Source organism: Ctenopharyngodon idella, chromosome 11 (assembly GCF_019924925.1).
Source record: "Ctenopharyngodon idella isolate HZGC_01 chromosome 11, HZGC01, whole genome shotgun sequence".
Taxonomy (NCBI): domain Eukaryota; kingdom Metazoa; phylum Chordata; class Actinopteri; order Cypriniformes; family Xenocyprididae; genus Ctenopharyngodon; species Ctenopharyngodon idella.
This window is the reverse complement of record NC_067230.1, coordinates 15,168,075-15,191,080: the sequence shown is the minus strand read 5'-3', so window position 1 is coordinate 15,191,080 and position 23,006 is coordinate 15,168,075. Positions and strand designations below refer to the sequence as shown.

Below are 23,006 nucleotides of genomic sequence, written 5' to 3'. Positions count from 1 at the left end.
CATTTGAAAATTGAATGTGTCTGGCTTCCGGCTTCTTAGTTATTTTTAGCTGTACAAAAACAGCTTGTTATGCTGCTTGATATTGCAAACTGGTATTTCTTACCATATTATATTTTCAAAGCTTTGAATCAGTTGAACCAATTGCTTTTTCAAAATGATTCATTGTGTTCAGCGTTCGAAACGGCACACGCTGGTCAAAACGGTGTAAATGCAACAAAAACTCATGCCAAACATGCATAAAAACAGCTTTTAGAAACCCATTGCAAATGTTTTATTGAAAGTATAATCTATCAAAGAAGTGCAATTACATCAAATGCAATTAATTCATCTAATCATCTAATACCATTTAATATTATGTGTCTGTATAATATGCACGCTTTTATCAATTTTCAGGGCTTGTTTTGTTTATTCTATGGATGGGTCAGCTAAACAGAGACTATTAACTACTATCATTCCTTTTAATTATACGAATATGTATATCGCCAAGATGTCTACAAATGTGTAAAACTCATCAGAGATCAGGTAATAGACACTTTTAGACACTTAATACTCTATAGACAGACACTTGTTCAATGTTTCGCCGCTGGGGGGCGATCTCTGTGAATTTGCATGATTCATGGGTTCACAGAGACGGCCCCCAGCGATGAATCATTGAAATTTCGAAACAATTCGAAATAGTTATGACGTAACGAAGCCTCGTTTACTTAAATCACGTGACTTTGGCAGTTTGAAACATGCTCCGAACCTCTGTTTCGAAACAAAAGATTCGTAAAGGTTTCGAAGCTTCATGAAGCAGTTAGCTTCTGCTAGTAAATCATTAGACCATTATGGGGATAAAAAAACATCTTTCTTCGGTGATGGCCATTCAGTAGTAGCGTATATTCTGACAAAATGAAAATGATGTCTAATGATTCTGACTTTACTTGTATATGTGTGATGACAAAATCTAAATAGAATAACAAACAGTAAAATAGTGTTTGTTTTACTTTTTGAGTGATGGATGTTTGGTTGTTTTACAGGGGCCCAATGCTTCTCCTCATTCTAAGATGAAGTTATGGAAGTTTGCTGCCATCGGCCTGATTCTCTGTGGTGCTACACTCCCCCTGATTGTCCTTAAAACCAGTCCCTCCTCCAGAGCCCTGCCCCCTCCTCCCCACCACAGAGCTTCATCCTCATCATTTTCACCACCATCATCTTCATTTACACCCAGTAATTCGTCACCTTCCATTGGGGTAGGTGGGCGACAACGGAGGATCAGATCAGCTGACGGAGGAAACTCTTTTGTCTCAGAATGTAAGACCCTGACAAGATCTTCTTGTCTTTTGTTCTCTTGTGTTTGTGATAGCGGTTCATTATAGCGCAACTTATATCTTTGTTTACATCAGATTGCATTTTGCATGCAGACCTCCCAGAAATCTTCATAGGCTCAGGTCCAACTTCACACATGGTGGTAAAATAATCACAATGACCAGAAATTCATGTGAATTTAATCATGAGTCTAAACCAGAATATTCCCTGCAGTTCAAAATTACTGTGGTCACCAAACAGAATTGAAAAGAAAAGATTGTTTTCAGACAGGTTTCTCACCGTGATCTCACAAGTTTTTACCACACATACTTTTACTTAGGTTTGCACAGACAATAAAATGTAAATATATTTTTGACAGCATCTAAAAGGTAAACATTATATAAGAACAACTTTACAGAAGTACAAATGTTCACAAATCCTTATTTAATCTATAAATATTTCATTCATGATTCTATTGTATTTATGATCAATGAGATTATGTTTTCAAACACATTAATTTTTAATTTGAAATTATAACATTTGATTCTGGTGCCAGCTCATTTCAAAGGATTAAATAATGTTAAACAAGACCACACTTTAAAATTCCAAAATGAATGCAATTTCTGTAGTCGTTTAACTATTACTTATGTAATATTTATTTTACCTGCCATAGGACATTCGAAAAGAAACAACGACTGTAAAATACACCATAAAATTATCATAAACATAATTCATTTTATTCTTGCACTGTAATCTAAATGTGCAGAATCCATAAAATTGAGTTGTGTGAACAGAACCAAACTAAATTCTTTATTCAGCGATCTTCCTCGTTAACCTCAAACCATAACCGTGAAATCCCACACTTGTTTAAAATGCTAAATTTGTCACCTAAAGAAGCATTATGACTAGGTTTTAAAGCTGCAGTCTGTAACTTTTTTTGGTTAAAAATGATCCAAAATCAATTTTTGAGCAAGTAGATAACCAGCCAGTGTTCAAAGCTATCTCCTTACCTTAGCCCGATTCACAATGGCAATCTTGTAATAATGTTTTGTAATTCGGGTGGTACTGGTGGGTTTTCGCGGGAAATTCGTGCATGTCGCCGTTTGCGTCATTACGTCACGTCTGTTTACATAAAGAACGAGTCCCAGCTAGTAGGTTATATCGCATGTGAAGCGGATCATTTATAGCCTTTTCTCACAGCAGCTGCAATAATTAAACTTATCATTTTGATGGCGGATTGTATGGTATGACAAATTAACGTTAGAGATTAGACTGTACAGAAATTGAAATCTACAGGTAATGCTAATACGCACTAAATACTTGTTGTTACGCAATGCTGATGTTGTTAACATTAACAATTTGAGGACAAATTATAACAATAATAGTAATTTGCGTGGTTTGATGTGATCCGAGCTAAGCGATCGTTAGATTTAATCACCATTGGCAACGCGATTTACTGTAATGCTTTTTTTTCTTCAGTTGGTCAGAACTAAAGTAGCAGACATGTTACTTACTTGTTCAGACGACATTTTCCGGTTAAAATTCTTACTTTGGTCATACTTCAAGACTACAATCTGTGATTCTGAAGTGCAGTATGCACTGGTGCGGTGACTGACAGAAAACATTATTCATCCGCTCTGAGTCGTCGTGCCGAGGCACAACCCATGTAAAGATGATAATTCCGCAAATAACTGCAATTGCAGGTTTCAAACAGAGATGGCGACAAAAAGGCAAAACTTACGGACTGCAGCTTTAAGTCAGTGATATCAAATGCTCTCTCGTGCCTCATCAACAATTTCAACATGCCATTGAGCATTTCTAACGCAACACTAAATCGTTTGGACTACTTTGGTACTCTTTTTTTTTGGAATATGTTGTTTGTTTTTGAAATCATGCTGAGTGCCGCTGTTATCAGTGGAAGTGGCTAGTGTACAGATGCTAACCACAACACTAACTGATGCGGAGACTCTCTATTCATTTAATTGAAATCAACAACATATTGTATTATAGTATATGTAAGCAATAAGGTACAGGAGGCTGTGCTGTATCGTGAATAAGTCACGGCTGAAGCGTCTTGTTAGGCACGACGCGAAGCAGAGTAACCCCTTCAGCCGTGACTTATTCACGATACAGCACTAGCCTCGATTACCACGCAATACAAATATTAAAGCCAAAAATATGTATCAATGCAACTTTCATGAAGTAAACTTTCACCAAAGCCTTCCTTTCGCCAGAAAAAATAGTCCCTGACCGTGAACAGCAACAGAAGTTACATTATTACGCCATTAGATGGCGGCAAAGACTGTCTTTATGAGTGTGTCAGTCAGTAGTGAAGACTTTTACATTGAAAAGACTGAATTGTTGTGAACACGGAACAAGACGCAACTGACAAATGCTTTGACTAGCGCTGTCAGTCACGGGAAAACCCCTTAAATGTTAAAAGGACAAGATAATACATCGGACATTTAAACAGATTTTTTATTATGAACATAGGACTGACCTGAAAGAAAATGTTAAATCTGAATGCAGGTAATAAAACTCTCTTTCTCACAATACTCTTCTACATAATACAGTAAGCTTCAATGAACAATATCAATTGAGAACATACAGTTTACGTTGCTAAGAGTGGTTGCTAAGGGTGTTGTGTAGTGATACACAGAACCGTTCGGGTGAAGCGGTCATAGCCATGTTTTATCGTGAATAAAACACAGCTATTGACCAATCAGAATCAAGGACACGAACTAACCGTTTTATAAGTAAGTATTAAACTATCACATTAAATATAAGTTCTATAAATTAAACTCAATGTACTACTGAAATTGATTTCTGGACATTGTAATTTGTTCTACTTAGCTCACAATGCTTTTGGGAAAGGACAGCCCAGATTGTTTTGATAGCTAAATCAGTCTACAGTTGGCTTATAATTGGCATTGAAAATGACATACTTCATGTTTAATCTGTCTGAAACTCCAAAAAGTTAGTTACATACAATTTCACATTAGCCAGGGATCACATTTTCTCTTTAATGTAAGGAATGAAAATGTATGTAAATATCCACCCCAGTATATCCAGGAGCTCTATATCAGCCTAAATAGAAAAAAAAAATGAATAAAACTGTTTAGTTATGTACTTACAATGGAAGCATATAGACAAGACATTCAAAAAATGTGCAGCTTGCATTTGTTAAATACTGATTCATGTGTACAAAACTTTAATTTCAGCTGATAAGTTTAGGTTAAAGCTTATGTCAATGTCTTGCCTCATAGACTTCCATTGAAAACCGAATAATATAATTGAAACAATGCTAATGTTTTTGCCATGCTAAATGCTAAAAATAATTAACCCTCCTTTTTTCTCAGTCATGGAGATGTTCCAGAGTTTCACAGAGGGCGAGCTGAAGCAGGTCATTGGGACACTGGTGGAAAGGAAAGCCCGTAGAGATTCCCAGCAGAGCAAAAGGACTAAACGGGCTAAAAAGAGAGCCAAACCCTGCTCGCTGCAGGATGTGGAGGTGACGGTCAGTCAGCTGGGGTTGGGCTACGTCAGTGACGAGACTATAGTCTTCCATTACTGCAGCGGAAAGTGCACCACTAGTCGCAAAAACTATGACCTGACGCTGGCGTTCATGAAGCGCTCACGGCTGCTCACAAAAGAACAGAAGGACAAGGCTCGCCACAGCCCCTGCTGTCGGCCCACCGCGTATGAGAAGGACATCTCCTTCCTCGATAACTTCAGTCAATACCACACAATCCAAGAGTTTTCGGCCCAAGCATGTGGGTGCGTCTGACTTTGAGGGTCAAAGCTCATCTGAGCACTCAAAACATTTAGGAAACATCACGTTTTAATCTCTCAAGACAAATTTAAATGGAAAAAATACAGACTCTTAATTCTGAGAAGAACATCTTTGTCTTGGGCTTAAAGCATACGAGAGCGTATGTCTTACATTGCCTTTACGAAAAATACTTGGCTGACAGATTCTCCTCAGAAACTTCTGCCAGTCCTGATGAAGAGAAATAGGAAACATATCATGCAAACAGTAATTATTCCCATGTTTAGTCGTTGCTAATGAGATGCTGCTGTATGTCTTGTTTATATTGCCTTCATGGGTCTATGTCAAATAGCTTGAAATGCTGAGTGAATGTTGAGCTCAGAGTTTAAACGCAGAACACCTCTAGAAAATGAATTCAGGGCTTCAGTAAACAAAGCAAAATACACAAAGGCACACCCAGTGCTGAACAAAACTTTCTCGTTGTGCTGAGAAAGGAATGGAACTGGCATGTAAATGATCCCAGCAATTCTGAAAGGTCTCAGTTCTGAGTGTCTGGTATTTCAAAGTCAAAACATTCCCACAAATCAAGTTCAAACGAACATATTAAATATACTAAACATCTACCTCAGCTTGTAGTCGACGTGGCTCCGTAAAAGAATACCCAGTATTTCATTAAAATATTTAAATGCATTAAATAGTAGCCTATAATAATTAAAACAATATTTATAAAGGAATCAAAAAAGAATACTAACAGTGTATTAAAGGCTGGAATACACACAACTTTTAAAATGTGAACAGATTTTAAATTGCCACACTTGCCAACTTTTGTACATAGTTACAGAGAAAAACTGGGATATATCACTTCACAGCTGTATACTACCGGACTTTCAAGTCATTCTGAACACAACAAACTCAAGGAGACAAATAAAACAATATGCATACTTCCCTAATATACAGTTGGCGAAAAACCATATGAGTAGTATGTCCGAATTCACAGTATTCATGAAAGGTGAAAAGTACACGGATGACTTACTACTTCCGGCGAGATTCTGAAGTGTGCATTTGATGGACACTTTACTATCCCGTGAAGCCACGGGAGAGGATTTGTGAATGGCAGTGAAGCGACGCAACTGACGCAGGTCACATGACAGTGACAACGTTGAGGATGTTCATACTATATAGAACATACTTTTTTTAACAGTTGCAAAATAAGTTTCAAGCCAAATGTACAACCCAAACTCCGGAAATGTTGGGATATTTTTTAAATTTGAATAAAATGAAAACTAAAAGACTTTCAAGTCACATGAGCCAATATTTTATTCACAATAGAACATAGATAACATAACAAATGTTTAAACTGAGAAATTTTACAATTTTATACACAAAATGAGCTCATTTCAATTTTGATGCCTGCTACAGGTCTCAAAATAGTTGGGACGGGGGCATGTTTACCATGGTGTAGCATCTCCTCTTTTTTTCAAAACAGTTTGAAGACGTCTGGGCATCGAGGTTATGAGTTTCTGGAGTTTTGGTGTTGGAATTTGGTCCCATTCTTGCCTGATATAGGTTACCAGCTGCTGAAGAGTTTGTGGTCGTCTTTGACGTATTTTTCATTTAATGATGCGCCAAATGTTCTCTATAGGTGAAAGATCTGGACTGCAGGCAGGCCAATTCAGCACCCGGACTCTTCTACGACAAAGCCATGCTGTTGTAATAGCTGCAGTATGTGGTTTTGCATTGTCCTGCTGAAATACACAAGGCCTTCCCTGAAATAGACGTCGTCTGGAGGAGAGCATATGTTGCTCTAAAACCTTTATATACCTTTCAGCATTCATAGTGCCTTCCAAAACATGCAAGCTGCCCATACCGTATGCACTTATGCACCCCCAAACCATCAGAGATGCTGGCTTTTGAACTGAACGCTGATAACACGCTGGAAGGTCTCCCTCCTCTTTAGCCCGGAGGACACGGCGTCTGTGATTTCCAACAAGAATGTCAAATTTGGACTCGTCTGACCATAGAACACTTTTCCACTTTAAAAACAGTAAATTTTAAATGAGCCTTGGCCCACAGGACATGATGGCGCTTCTGGACCATGTTCACATATGGCTTCCTTTTTGCATGATAGAGCTTTAGTTGGCATCTGCAGATGGCACAGCGGATTGTGTTTACCGACAGTGGTTTCTGGAAGTATTCCTGGGCCCATTTAGTAATGTCATCAACACAATCATGCCGATGAGTGATGCAGTGTCGTCTGAGGGCCCGGAGATCACGGGCATCCAATAAAGGTCTTCGGCCTTGTCCCTTACGCACAGAGATTTCTCCAGTTTCTCTGAATCTTTTGATGATGTTATGCACTGTAGATGATGAGATTTGCAAAGCCTTTGCAATTTGACGTTGAGGAACATTGTTTTCCACAATCTTTTTACGCGCTCTTTCACAGATTGGAGAGCCTCTGCCCATCTTCTGAGAGACTCTGCCTCTCTAAGACATCTAATCATGTTACAGATATCAATTAACTTAATTAGTTGCTAGATGTTCTCCCAGCTGAGTCTTTTTAAAATTTCTTGCTTTTTCAGCCATTTGTTGCCCCCGTCCCAACTATTATGAGATCTGTAGCAGGCATCAAATTTGAAATGAGCTCATTTAGTGGATAAAAGTGTAAAATTTCTCCGTTTAAACATTTATGTTATCTATGTTCTATTGTGAATATAATATTGGCTCATGTGATTTGAAAGTTTTTTTAGTTTTTTTATTTAAAAATTTTTTTTAATTAAATGAATTTTATTCAAATTTAAAAAACGTCCCAACATTTCCGGAATTTGGGTAGTAGTACCTACTATACAGTATGAGATTTTGGACATAGCTGATGTGTTCTAAAATCGGTTTAAATTATCCAATTATGTTCCTACAATGCGACTATCCTATGAAACCTGTCAATTCTGACTGCATAAAACAAGTAGACTGGTTCTGATTTTTCAAAAATAGTACTGAATCTTTCAGACTATAAATCAGGGCAAAAATTTGGCCAACAGTTGTGTAGTGTATTCCAGCCTTTAAAACCTGATAAACTGAAATTATGAAATTTGATATATTTATGAAACGTGAATAAGTGGCTAATTCATGTGATCTGCTTACGCCCTACTGACGGTTATGTTTAGGGGTGGACCTTCACGCTTACTTTTCTGCTACAAAATCCTATGTTTTTGAATTATTCACAAATTAATACAAAATTGCCACCTCGTAAAAATTTTTTCCTTTGAGATCAGGTTGAAATGCCTCCATGAGCTTTTCCAAACCTTCCAGTCAGATTTAATTTAGGGGAAAATTTGCTCAATTTTAGTGCATCGAAAATATCTGAATTGTGCTTTGCCAAAACTTTTTAATGTGGCGGCAACGACAGGCCTGGACTGCTTTCATAAAGGCACTTTGAGCTGATCCTCAGAGGAAAGAAAACAGCAGATCTCATTGCTTCCCGTCCTTTTAAGAATCCCTCCAGAAACAGTTGCAGCATACCGAAGGTTCCTGTCATTGTCAGAGTTTTTTCACTCCTCCAGGTTCTTGGAAGTGTATTGGAATTGAAGGTAACCTCTCAGCAGCAATCGGTGTATTCTCAGGGCGGTGTAAGGAAATCCGTTCTTGAGGTCTTCCCTTAGTTAACCTAACCAAATCCACTTTGTTTGTGTAAATCCTATAACAGATGAGTCTAATCCACTTAGCTCCTGTCAAGCCTTGGCCAAAAATACTGAGAACCAAAGTGGGAACTTGGAAGAACAATACCTGCTAAAGCATCAAATGAGTCAAAATAAAACCGTCATGCTTTTAGCCCTAAACTCCACCGAAATAATCTCCTGTAAAGCACAGATACTAGTTGAACTAACTCCTCGTTTCGACTTTCTGTAGTCAATCATGTTTGCATTGACATAAAATTCATACTACTTAATAATATTATGTAATACTATACTTGGTGGATTGCAGCTGCAATAAGACACTTACACACACACGTCAACAGATTGCAAATAGTCACCATGACATTTTTTCTGAGACTAGGAAAAGAATTGATATATAAATGAAGTCGTTGTCCTGTGCTCAGGAAGCAGATGAGTGACCCTTTAAGCCACATGTAAGTCTGATCAGTTCATTAGAGCACTGATGTAATTACAGGAGAGGACTTAAGCCCTAACGAGCGCCCGGCCTTAAAACTCAACAAACCGTGTGCTTACAAAGGTCTACAGACTTTGTGCTGCTGTAACAAACATTAATACAAATTCTTTTGATTTTATTTTGTATATATTTTGTTTTTACATATGAACAAAAACATATATATATATATATATATATATATATATAAAACCAAATTGAAGATTTATGCAATACACTTATGTAGTAATGTGCATGTATATGGTTGTTAGAATCTTTTAGCATGCGGAACTACTAAAATTTGTTATGAAACCGAATCTAATTTCACCTCAGAATATCCTGTATCTACATTCATAATCAAATACCCTATGCATTCTGAAACAGTCATTGTTTTGGTTCTCAGAATGTTTAAGCAATATCATGCAAGAGTGCTATATTAAATATTAGCATGTTTTCTAGTATGATATTGCTTTTATGCAATAAAGTTAAAGAGATAGTTCAGACAAAAATGAAAATTGACATTTCATCATTTACTCACCCTTATGTCGTTCCAGTGTGTGTACAAAAAAGAATATTAATAATAATTTCTCAAAATATCTTCTTTTATTACTAAAAAATTGTCATTTTGAGTGAACTATCCTTTTAACTGATATTTCATACAAGCTATTTTGTTTACACTATAAAAATCACTTAAAATAGTAACATTTACATTAACTGATTTTATTCGTGTAAAAACAAATAATTTGACTGATGCAACATGACTACATTGTTACACACACACACACACACACACACACACACACACACACACACAAAGTGGTCTGGTAAACTTGTTAGTATATTTACTGTCAAAGCAAGATCAAGCTGAGAAATAACAAAATATCAGCACAATATCAAAATACTGTAAAAAGTAATGCGTTATATCTACTCCATAAAATTTTGGCAACAGATTACAAGCAATATTATTAATAAATTCAACAAATAGTATTGAGTAGAATTAATCAAATTAATTCCTTAAATGTCAACCATTTAAAACGAGTAAAATTTAATTAAAATTTAAACAAAAACATCTGAATAGCAGACAGACGTCAAAGATGAATTAAGAACTCTTTTATTGCCAACATTGAAGACGCCTGATGATAACGAGCAGAATCACTGAAGGAAAGAGAAACACATGAATTAACAGAGGTTTAGATGTTGATGTTGATGTTATTGAAAATGTTTGGTCACCATTATGGTGATCGGTGTTTCATTTAGTTGAGTTGTTTGACTCTTTGCTTTTTATGTCAGTTTGGGGTTTTTGTAACGGTGTTTGCTAATTTTACACATTTTAAATGGTTGACTTTTAAGGAATTAATTTGATTAATTCTAAGCCAATTCTTATATGTTGAATTTAATTAATAATATTGCTTGTAATATGTTGCCACAATTTTATTGAGTAGATAGAGCGTATTAGTTTTTACAGTGTTGTATAATCCATTGATATCTAAATCTGTCACTCTGCAGTTAATCGTATTTGTTCTTTTACTTTCTTTGGAGTAACTGCAAACAGAGTTTATCTGTCCATCCATATGGCCTCAGTTTCTTTCCACCTGCTGCAGTGAGACATCTTGTACACACACACACACACACACACACACACACACACACACACACACACACACACACAGCCTTTCAGCTCGAGCATTGTTGGACCCTGTTGACCAACTGCAATAAACATTGATGCAATGCATCTATATAACAAATTATGTATATTTATTAAAGAGTAACTTATGGTATGTTTATTTATTTAGATGTAGAATCACTGACTTAATGAGAACATATTATTTATTAATTTTGTTGGTGCCAAAAAGATCTCATATGTATTATATTCGATATACAATATGTTTAATAAACTGTATCAGCTTTAAAACCAACACTTTGTGATTTATTTTACTGTCATGGTTTTACTTTTTTTAAATTGAGATTATGTTACTATTAAAATATTATACATCAATGCGCTTTGTACAGTGGCAGAAACATTTATGAGCTGTTATTTCACGGCATCTGAAACAAATAAAAACATTTAAAACCTGTCAAATAATTACAAAAGCTCTCGATTTTCCTGTTTTGCCCATTTTGTTTTCAGAAGAGCAGTTTTGTGTGGTTATATTGTAACAGATGGACAAGAGTTTGAGTGCTTGTGTGCTGCACTTGTCTAATCAATGTTATTAACTGCATAAATGTGCAAATAAGAACATCCGTTAGTGTCATTTATGCCAAATCTGTCAACAGAAACACAAGCATTCAGTAGGAAATGCAACTTTAAACTATGACAAGAAAAAAAAAGGTGATTTTCTTTGTTTGGATTTCCATTCAGTCTGCTGCAGGTCTCTGAATCTTGTATATTTCAGGTGAGGTTTCAGCAACATAGAGAGGCGAACTTCATTTCCATCCTCCTCTTGTCATCACTGGATGATAAATGTAAGTTGAGAAACATGCATCTCTTGAAGACAACATATTACCCATAATCCCCCCTGAGTCTCAGTAGTGAATGGCCATTCCTGACACACATGTATTACTGTCAACAGCTCTTGGTGTACGTGAATAAATGTCAGTCAGTAAATGTACATTAGACACCTTACAAACTCCTGACTGAAAGAAACTGGTCCTTTAAAAATGACATGCATTTACAGTATGTTGCGACATTTAAATTACACAGCTGTGGGATCAGTCTTAGGAAACTGTATCATTTGCCACTGCATCTTCAGTGGGAAAATTCAACTGTCTAAAGCTGAAGGAAATTCACATGTTGTTTATTCATCTATATATCTTTGTGTTGATTTTAATAACTAATTGACTCTTTTAATATTAAGTTAATATGGAAAAATAAGCTGCAACACATGAGTTGAAAATCTTTGATAAAGCCATACTCGATGTTTTAGACGTTCACACAATAAATGTTTGAGCAGGAGTTTTGGATTTTATTTTTAAGAAGGAAATTAAGAAGGAATCATTCAAACTTTCATGAGCAAGCTCTTAAGACATGGAAGCTGATCTTTAAACTTTTCTCCTCAAATATTTTGAAATAATCCATATATATACTGTATATTATCAACTCGTAAATCCACATTTTGTCCCCTGACTGTTTTAATAAGAGCACAGAATAAGCAAGCAACAGTGGGAAACTATGGGGCATCTAAAGAGGACTATATAACAAATATTATCCATTATAATCTGTTCTTGGTGAAATCTTAGAAATTGTATTGCAATATGATTTGGAAAATCGCTCAACCATCTATACAAGCATTTTGGATATAAAATGTATGAATTAATTTGCGATACATTTTATTACTGCTAATAATAAAATTACTAAAGCTAGTAGAAATCCATTTAAAAATAATTCATCATTACTACCATTGTAATAAAAATAATCAAATTCAACCAAAACATTTCCCCACTGTGTTCCTTTTGCCAAGAAATGAAAGAATCCATCTCTCACTTATTTTATTTTAGTTCTTACAATACAAATTTTTGGTACAATACACAACTTCATTTCTTATGTGGTTAAAAAGTATATAATTTTTTTTTTTTTTTTAGAAAATGATCAATGGTTTCTCTAGATAAGACCCTTATTCCTTGTCTGGGATCATGTAGAGCTCTTTGAAACGGACATTTGGACCTTCAACCCATTGAACCCCAGTGAAGTCCACTATATGGAGAAAAATCCTGGAATGTTTTCCTCAAAAACCTTCATTTGTTTTCAACTGAAGAAAGAAAGACATAAACATCTTGGATGACATGAGGGTGAGTAAATTATCAGGAAATTTTAATTCTGAAGTGAACTAATCCTTTAACTTATTTTAAAAATAAGTTTACATTTATTCTACCTAAATTTAGCTTTTATTTAAATGCCTTTACTGGTTTTAAGAGGTGGATTCCCAATGTCTGTGAATGTTGATGGCCCTGTTACTTTGGGTCTGATGTGGGAAAAAATGTTTTCTTGACAGATTCACCGTACCTTTTCAAATGGAATGATTAAAAAGTTTTTCCCTGGCACAAACAGTACTGACAAATGCTTCAATAGACAGCGAAGGCAGTTGTGATTTAACGTTAAAGCCTGTAAGAGCCTTTCAAGACTCATTTATGACTTTCTATTTTTATATTGCTTATCTAACTGTGAGATTAGATTTCTTTTTTCCCTTATGTGGCTCTTGCTGTGCGCTAAAAGAGTCTAATGCAATGCAGCCTGTAATCTATAATATAAATTAAACAATCCAGGCTTTATTTCCAAACATTTCAAACACAAGTTGAAATAACCTACATAGTGATGCTCTAATTGGCCATGTGCTGAGCGCCCTCTGCTGTCCACTGCATAATAATAGGCGGCTACAGGCTTGTTTGACTTTGAAATGAGGATGCACGTACACGAGATTCTGGCGAGCCTGCAGGGTGATCACACTAAGCAAATACTGCTCTGCTTTGAACCGATCACCGTAATTTGGATGGTAAACCACTTTGACCTGTGAGAGTGTTACGTTATCTCCTCAACACAAACATCATCTATCACTGCCAGGCCCTTCTGTTTGCCTGGACTCTATTCTATCATTATACAATGTCTGAATCTCACTGGCCATCTGAATGGGTCACTCGGGTCAACCCAGACAGACTAAACATGTCGTGAGTCATTATTTCCGGTGACGAAGCTGGTCTCCATTACCTGAAATCAAGACTCGGTGCTCATTTTCATGTTAAAGTGATCACTGATTTGGTCGTCTGACTTTGCTGCGCATGAGAATGTTTTCGACCAGAACACTCTGATCATGAGCTCAGATTGTCTAATTTTGTCCGTTCTGAAGCAAGAGGACTTATGTAACACCACTCAGAAGTCATCATGAAATCAAAACGGACCATTTTTGTTTGTTTGTTTTTATGGAATATTGCAGTATTTATTATAAAGGATTTATCCATACACATTTTTTTTTAAATCATGTGCCTTCATAATCTTGAATCAAAATAATTTCACCTCCCTCTTGCAAAGACATCTCTACTCTTCTCTGATGACGTGTTTACTGCCACGAAAGTGGGACAACCTGTCACTCACATGATCCACCAATAGCAAACCACAACCATCCAATCAATTCCCCTTGGACAAAATCAAGTCCTGCCCTACAGTTTTTCTTGTTACAGAAGCCGTTTTACTTGAATATAAGTCACAATAGGGAAGAAAATCCTATCGCCAGTTCTGTTTCATGCTGACTTTAAGCAGACAGTATTTGTCTGTGCACGTGACGTCACCATCGGCTGTTGTGACTGCGGTTACGCCCACTGAGTGGCAGCATTGGTTTTCAGCGTGAATGCCGGGAAAAACACACAAAACACATCTAAAAAGGGAAAGAGCTTTGCGATTGACTGTACAAATAGATTATACACTATATAGCCAAAAGTTTTGGTACGCCTGCCTTTACGTGCACATGAACTTTAATGACATCCCATTCTTAATCCGTAGGGTTTAATATGGAGTTGGTCCACCCTTTGCAGCTATAACAGCCTCAACTCTTCTGGGAAGGCTTTCCACAAGGTTTAGGAGTGTGTTTATGGAAATTTTTGACCATTCTTCTAAAAGCGCATTTGTGAGGTCAGGCAGTGATGTTGGCAAGAAGGTCTGGCTCACAGTCTCCGCTCTAATTTATCCCGAAGGTGTTCTGTCAGGTTGAGGTCAGGACTCGCTCATCCATGTCTTTATGGACCTTTCTTTGTGCACTGGTGCGCAGTCATGTTGGAACAGGAAGGGGCCATCCCCAAACTCTTCCCACAAAGTTGGGAGCATGAAATTGTCCAAAATGTCTTGGTATGCTGAAGCATTAAGAGTTCCTTTCACTGGAACTAAGGGGTCAAGCCCAACCCCTGAAAAACAACCCCACACTATAATCCCCCCTCCACCAAACTTTACACTTGGCACAATGCAGTCAGGCAAGTGCCGTTCTCCTGGCAACCGCCAAACCCAGACTCATCCATCGGATTGCCAGACAGAGAAGCGTGATTGGTCACTCCAGAGAACACGTCTCCACTGCTCTAGAGTCCAGAGTTGTCGTGCTTTACACCACTGCATCCGACGCTTTGCATTGCACTTGGTGATGTAAGGCTTGGATGCAGCTGCTCGGCCATGGAAACCCATTCCATGAAGCTCTCTACACACTGTTCTTGAGCTAATCTGAAGGCCACATGAAGTTTGGAGGTCTGTAGCTATTGACTCTGCAGAAAGTTGGCGACTTCTGCGCACTGTGCGCCTCAGCATGCGCTGACCCCGCTCTGTGATTTTACGTGGCCTATCACTTCGTGGCTGAGTTGCTGTTGTTCCCAATTGCTTCCACTTTGTTATGATCCTACTAACAGTTGACCGTGGAATATTTAGTAGTGAGGAAATTTCACGAATGGACTTATTGCACAGGTGTCAACCTATCACGGAACCACGCTTGAATTCACTGAGCTCCTGAGAGCGACCCATTCTATCACAAATGTTTGTAGAAGCAGTCTGCATGCCTAGGTGCTTGATTTTATACACCTGTGGCTATGGAAGTGGGGTGTCCCAATACTTTTGGCAATATAGTGTGTAACATTGATATAAGTGACCACCTGGATTTAGACCTACCTATATTGTAGTTTTATAAAGCGTTCACAGGCAAATTTGCTTTATGTATTTCCCCGGCGTCAAAATCAGGCACATATAAATGTCAGGAAACACGATTCCTGGCTGCATGCCAATATCCATGGATCACTGGATCTTTGGTAAGTTGTAAGGAACACTATATTGCATCCAAACTTTAGTTTAAACTGATAATTGTCTGTTTTACTCACATTTTCACAGTTTTCCCTATTGAATCCAGTCATGCAGCAGCGCTTTTGCCACTCAGTCTGGCTGAGGGAGCATGTTCCGGCAGGAAAGTGACGTCAATGCATACCCTCTATTACAGAACCCTAAAGTACAGAGTCCCTAAGAGGACATAGTGACAGAAAATAATTTAAGAATGGAGTAAAAAGTTATATTTTAATGCTTTTGCATTCTCTCGCAAAAGTATTGGGTTACCCCAAGAAACGCTGTCTCGCAAAAGCGCTGAAATATAGTTTCAGTTCATTTTTAATTAATTTTTTTCCTAACCTAGTCTGCAGGACACTGGCGCTCCAGGACTGGAGTTGGACAGCCTTGTTCTATGAGGACATGGTGATAGAAAAAATATGAAATGTGAGGGGAAATTATATTTCAATGCTTTTGCTTTGCTCACAAAATGTTTGCGCTCTCTTGAGAAACTGCAAAGAACGCAAAACTGTCCAAAATCAAATGTCCATTTTATGCTTTTAAAACCGCTCTAACGTGAATCAGGATCTGGTAAAACTCTACAGAGCCACTAACGGGACATGCCGAAATATGTGATGGGAAGAAAAGTTATAGGCTATTCCAGCGCTTTTATGTTTCCACAAGAAACTTTGCATTCAGTTTTGCGTTCTTTGCAGTTTGTCAGGGGAGCGCAAAACGTTTTGCGAGCAACTGCACTGGAGGAAAGCTGATTTTTTTCCTTAATTCTGACAACTAGACAGTTCAAACTGCAAGTTATGTGGCAAGATCAATTTTTAGTTTAGTTAAACTGAAGTCACTTTTGCTAGCACGTCCACATCGGATGTCATTCTGTAAATTCAAAATGACTTAATAAATAGCGAACTGCCATTGCTATGTTTTTCACAAGGGCAGTATCCAAATCTGAACACGTCGCACACAACAGTGTAAAAAATGGAAAAGTGTGGCATAATGTTGCTGTGGGTAGGACATTAAATCAAGAGATCCAAGAAAAGTGAATGTGTGGAAACAAGTCATTCTCTGGACTTTTAAAGAGGACAGTTGGCTTGCTAATATGTAATTGTTTGTTAAGCAATTTTAATCAGTTTTAAACACTCCTCAGAATTTAGTTTGGATTAAGCTTGTTCAACTATGATTTCTGGAACTATGAAACGAACATGAATCTGATTCGTATAGAGGTCAGAAAAACTTTTTCCCCCCCAGCTTGTGTGAACAGAGTGATTCATCGATGGACAGGCAGCCTGTTACACATTCCACATTTGAAGCGGATATTTTGCAGAAAATGAAAACGCTTTGCATAGACAAACACTCAAGGACAGATTTGCCCGTCTGCTAATATTTAGCTGATTAAAAATGACTCAGTTTAGCATGTAAATCAAAGATTAAATGATGGCTCAATGTTCCAAACCGCTTTCGGAATTGTAACCAAACAAGCCAAATCTCATAAAACAAAGAACTGAGAAAAATACAGTAAGATTATAGATTTTTTATTTTATTTTTTTAAATGTAGATAAAGTAACCTGACTTTAATACCGCAAAATAGATTTAAGGTACACAACTCAGTGGAGAACAGTCGACATAATATGAATCCAAAATGAATAAATAATATGTAAAAATTGAACTGATTCCACCAGTTCCACCGCGAGCATGTTAATGGAGAGGGTAATTATCATCATCACTGTCGGTGATTCATCCAGGGAACATTTTCTGTGGTTGACCACATTTGTTTTGAAAGGGAACAGTGAGGAAACCCACAATCAGTGCTGAGAGACGCTGCACACGTACTCATTACACTCACCGAGTATGACTGTGTCCATGTATACAAACGTGCGTTTCAACCATCTGTATCCATAAACATTTGGACAGCAGCGAAATGTGCCACTGAGGCTTCAACCATCCGGAAGAACAAAAAATAAGGTGCTAAAAATTGAAATTCACTTTGACTTGAAATCCTGTGAAGGATTTCAAAAGCAGGACTATGTTGATGGGTCATTAACACAGTAAAATGAAATTAAAAATTTAGAGAAAAGTGTCCACATGAATCATCCACATTAAAAGATGTGATTTCTGAACTTTTCTAGAACTCATGTTTATTGTCCTAAAGCTGTTAGCATGAGACACTTTGATTTCTTCTGAAAGGTTGAGAGGAAAGTGTTCCTCACATTTCATCTGAAACGCTGAATTCACAGCCTCACGCATGCAAACTCTTTCTCGGCCAATCCCAGACCTCACAGCCCACCAAAGCTGACATATCACACTCTCACTGTTAAAATAAACTGAACTTAAGCTGTCCAGAATGAGTGACGAGTTTAAGATCTGTGGAAAATTACAGAAACGCCCCAGTGGAGAAGCACAAAGATGATTTCACGTATCAAACTAAGCACTGAGGATAATTCTTTGTGTACTTTTTCTAGTATTGTACATGCCTTCAGTCTACATTGTTATAGTCAAAGAGACTTGTTCTTTATCCTGATTTTTTTTTTTTTAAATGTTACAATAGATAACAAAATACCAAACCAGGTTTGATCAATTCAATGACTTGGGGTTCATGTGTTTTTAGTAAATGTTTGAAGTCAGTTTCACTCAAGTTCACTAAACCACAGTAGCTCATCAAGTTCAGTACAAGCAAAATCACCAGCATTTGTTGCATAACATTTACCAAAAACACATTTTAAAATACTCTTTTTTTTTTTTTTTTTTTGGGAGAAAAAAAGTTATATGTGAGGTGCCAAATCATTTTTTTGGGGTAGCACTTTATTTCGATAGTCAGCTTTAGATTGTCAGCTTATTCTACTATCCCTAACCTAACAGTCTACTAATACTCTAATAAGAGTTAGTTGACATGTAGTTGCAGATTAATAAGAGTTAGTTGACATGTAGTTGCAGATTAATAAGAGTTAGTTGACATGTAGTTACAAAAGTGCACCATTGAAATAAAGTGTAACCTGACATGTTCCATGTTCTTGTTGTCAAATGTCCAAATCCCATTTTTGAACATTTCCAGTTGCTGCTACTTTGCTTTCATGACAGAACTGAACTGATCTTTTGTTTTAGTTCCTCGTTTAGTGCTTCAAATTTATTGTAATCAAGGAGTTATACAGCAGAGGATTTAAAACGAACAGATGTAACACGTCACCTTAAAGTCGGCATGAAATGGAAATTGCGGTCGTCTTTTCTATTGTGACACATCAGGCTTCTCGTATGACGAAAAAAAAAATCAGAAATTGACTGGATTGTAGAAAGTGTTGTCGTTTAATTAGACTTCATTATTAAATATATACATATATATATATATATATATATATATTTATACATATATATATATATATATATATATATAATCTAAAAAATAATCAGAAAATTACTTTAACACTTTGGACACTCAAGCCACACTTAAAAAATGTCTTTGTATTATGTAAACAAATCACTTTTTACAAATTTCACAAGTACAATAGATTCAAAATGAATAAAAGCATTTGGACACTTTCTGGCTGTCAAACATAAGAAACCTGTTCACTTATAGGGGAAATTACTTCATACATCCTTTAAAAACACTTGGGATGGCACAGCACCATTTGTTTTGATAACCTGTTTGTCAGAAATTTTAATCCATTCTTTTTGTGCGCGTGTATGTGTCCAGAATTGTCCAAATACTAAAGGCCTCCATATTAACTACAACCCGAATTCCGGAAATGTTGGGACGTTTTTTAAATTTGAATAAAATGAAAACTAAAAGACTTTCAAATCACATGAGCCAATATTTTATTCACAATAGAACATAGATAATATAACAAATGTTTAAACTGAGAAATTGTACACTTTTATCCACTAAATGAGCTCATTTCAAATTTAATGCCTGCTACAGGTCTCAAAATAGTTGGGACGGGGGCAACAAACGGCTGAAAAAGCAAGAAATTTTGAAAAGATTCAGCTGGGAGAACATCTAGCAACTAATTAAGTTAATTGATATCAGGTCTGTAACATGATTAGCTATAAAAGGGATGTCTTAGAGAGACAGAGTCTCTCAGAAGTAAAGATGGGCAGAGCTGTGAAAGAGTTCGTAAAAAGATTGTGGAAAACAATGTTCCTCAACGTCAAATTGCAAAGGCTTTGCAAATCTCATCATCTACAGTGCATAACATCATCAAATGATTCAGAGAAACTGGAGAAATCTCTGTGCGTAAGGGACAAGGCCGAAGACTTTTATTGGATGCCTGTGGTCTTCGGGCCCTCAGACGACACTGCATCACTCATCCGCATGATTGTGTTGATGACATTACTAAATGGGCCCAGGAATACTTCCAGAAACCACTGTCGGTAAACACAATCCGCCGTGCCATCTGCAGATGCCAACTAAAGCTCTATCATGCAAAAAATAAGCCATATGTGAACATGGTCCAGAAGCGCCGTTGTGTCCTGTGGGCCAAGGCTCATTTAAAATTTACTGTTTTTAAAGTGGAAAAGTGTTCAGACGAGTCCAAATTTGACAGCATCTCATTTGTTATGTTATCTATGTTCTATTGTGAATAAAATATTGGCTCATGTGATTTGAAAGTCTTTTAGGTTTCATTTTATTCAAATGTAAAAAACGTCCCAACATTTCCAGCATTTGGGTTGTATACGAGCAGTAAAGCAAATATTGAGATCCCAACACACCATGGCAGAGAAAATGTTAGAGTGTGTGAACGTTTAAATCCCTTCACTTAACCTGTAGTTCATCTAAATAACAGAATGCAGCCAATATCTGTTATTATTCTGTTGGCTATTTGTGTTAGCCAACAAAGCCAACTGTCAAAGAGTTGCCGGTGTTTCTTAACCATGGAGTTATAGTATAAATTAAGCTATAATTAGTTTACAAAAAAGGTTCCAAACATCCATTAGCATAAATAACTTGCTCAAAATGGCCTTGACCTTTAAACCATTTAAGTGTGTGAGAATGGAAGAAAACAGTGAATCTCTTAAAGTACACAGACCTACACTGCGACCGCTGCCTAACCATGGCTCTATATATTCATACTAATATGAAGTTAAAAAATGTGAGTTTTGTGGCTTTTAGTCTATGCTTGAAAAACTGAGGTCATCTATACAGTAGTGAACTTCTAAAGCTGACAAAATTATAAAATAAATAATATTTAGTGGAAGTACACATTACATGGCTGTCAGAATACTCGATTTTAAAGTGTCCCCATTATGCTTTTTCGGATACTACTTTTCATGCAGTGTGTAATATAGCTTTTTGTGAATGTTTCTAGTCAAATTAGCGTATTTTCTGAGCTGATAATGTAACGTTAAACCTATAAAAATGGTTTAAAAAAAAGCACATTTCTCTATAGTGCCATCAATTTATAGTGTCTTTTGTCAGTGCCTCAATTGTCAAAGGGGGCAGGGGGTAAATGATAAAGGGGTAAAGAGCGCACATATACCTTTTATGGGGAGTATTTTAACTTGAGTGCTGCAAGCTATGCTCGTTTTCTCTTGTCAGTCTTTGGTAAGGCATGTGGCGCTGTATACGGACATTCTTTTCAGATTTGATGGTGCTCAAAACACATACTTTCCAGGAATTTCTGTTTTAGTTTAATAAATTCAGTCGCTCTTTTTACCCCGTTTTAAAAATGGGGTCCTATGGAGACCGGAACAGGACAGCATACAAACAGAAGTTAGAATACATCATAGCGGTACAGATCATTTATTCAGGATAAAGGTGGTGCCCGAATTCGTGTACACGATATACTGATTCATGAGCTCGGGAGCTGATTGAGACACACCCTCTGATTAACATGGAAAAGATACTTTTCATCGCGTGTCGCAGCGCGTCTGGTTAGGACACGGTGTTATGGGCATAGAAACAAATGCAGATATTCTGGGGGAAAAAAAAGCCACACGGGACACACAAATCAGACCTGAAGAGTTGAGATACACAATGTGGACAGTCACTAATTTAGATCAGATTCCAAATGGATTTGAACTGACAGTGTGAACATAGCCTATGTTAACCGTCAACTAAATTACCCTGGAGAAAACGGTTGTCATGACCGTACTGTGTGACTGTGCCAACTGATGATTAAAATATTTACCATAGATTGACTTTTTATCATAAATAATTTGTGTATGTGAGGGGAATCACATTTTAAATAACTAGAATGCTGCTTCTCATATCCTTTCAGGGTGTATTTTACAACCCGAATTCTGGAAATGTTGGGACATTTTTTAAATTTGAATAAAATTAAAAGACTTTCAAATCACATGAGCCAATATATTTTATTCACAACAGAACATAGATAACAAATGTTTAAAGGGAGGTATTTTTCATGATAAAGCTCTATCATGCAAAAAGGAAGCCATATGTGAACATGGTCCAGAAGCGCGTCGTGTCCTGTGGGCCAAGGCTCATTAAAATGGACTGTTTGAAAGTGGAAAAGTGTTCAGACGAGTCCAAATTTGACATTCTTGTTGGAAATCACAGACGCCGTGTCCTCCAGGCTAAAGAGGAGGGAGACCTTCCAGCGTGTTATCAGCGTTCGGTTCAAAAGCCAGCATCTCTGATGGTATGGGGGTGCATAAGTGCATATGGTATGGGCAGCTTGCGTGTTTTGGAAGGCACTATGAATGCTGAAAGGTATATAAAGGCTTTAGAGCAACATATGCTCTCCTCCAGATGACGTCTATTTCAGGGAAGGCCTTGTGTATTTCAGCAGGACAATGCAAAACCACATACTGCAGCTATTACAACAGCATGGCTTCGTCGTAGAAGAGTCCGGGTGCTGAATTGGCCTGCCTGCAGTCCAGATCTTTCACCTATAGAGAACATTTGGCGCATCATTAAATGAAAAATACGTCAAAGACGACCACAAACTCTTTAGCAGCTTGAAACAAACCTATATAAGGCAAGAATTGGACCAAATTCCAACACCAAAACTCCAGAAACTCATAACCTCGATGCCCAGACGTCTTCAAACTGTTTTGAAAAGAAGAGGAGAT

At 37.0% G+C, this 23,006-nt stretch overlaps 2 protein-coding genes across 2 annotated transcripts in view; one reads left to right on the top strand and one right to left on the bottom strand.

Moving 5' to 3' along the window:
- The window catches only part of nrtn (neurturin), a 34,628-nt gene extending 23,516 nt beyond the window's left edge, over nt 1–11,112 (top strand). The window contains exons 2-3 of the mRNA XM_051912717.1: nt 1,020–1,293; nt 4,647–11,112. Of these exons, the coding sequence (XP_051768677.1) occupies nt 1,047–1,293; nt 4,647–5,074 (675 nt within the window). The 5' untranslated portion in view covers nt 1,020–1,046 and the 3' untranslated portion in view covers nt 5,075–11,112. The remainder of the gene's footprint in view (nt 1–1,019; nt 1,294–4,646) is intronic.
- Nucleotides 1–23,006, bottom strand: part of ranbp3a (RAN binding protein 3a) — a 386,526-nt gene that overhangs the window by 336,590 nt on the left and 26,930 nt on the right. Inside the window, exon 19 of the transcript XR_007932630.1 lies at nt 22,526–22,823. The gene's annotated coding sequence lies outside the window, so the exon portion shown is untranslated. The remainder of the gene's footprint in view (nt 1–22,525; nt 22,824–23,006) is intronic.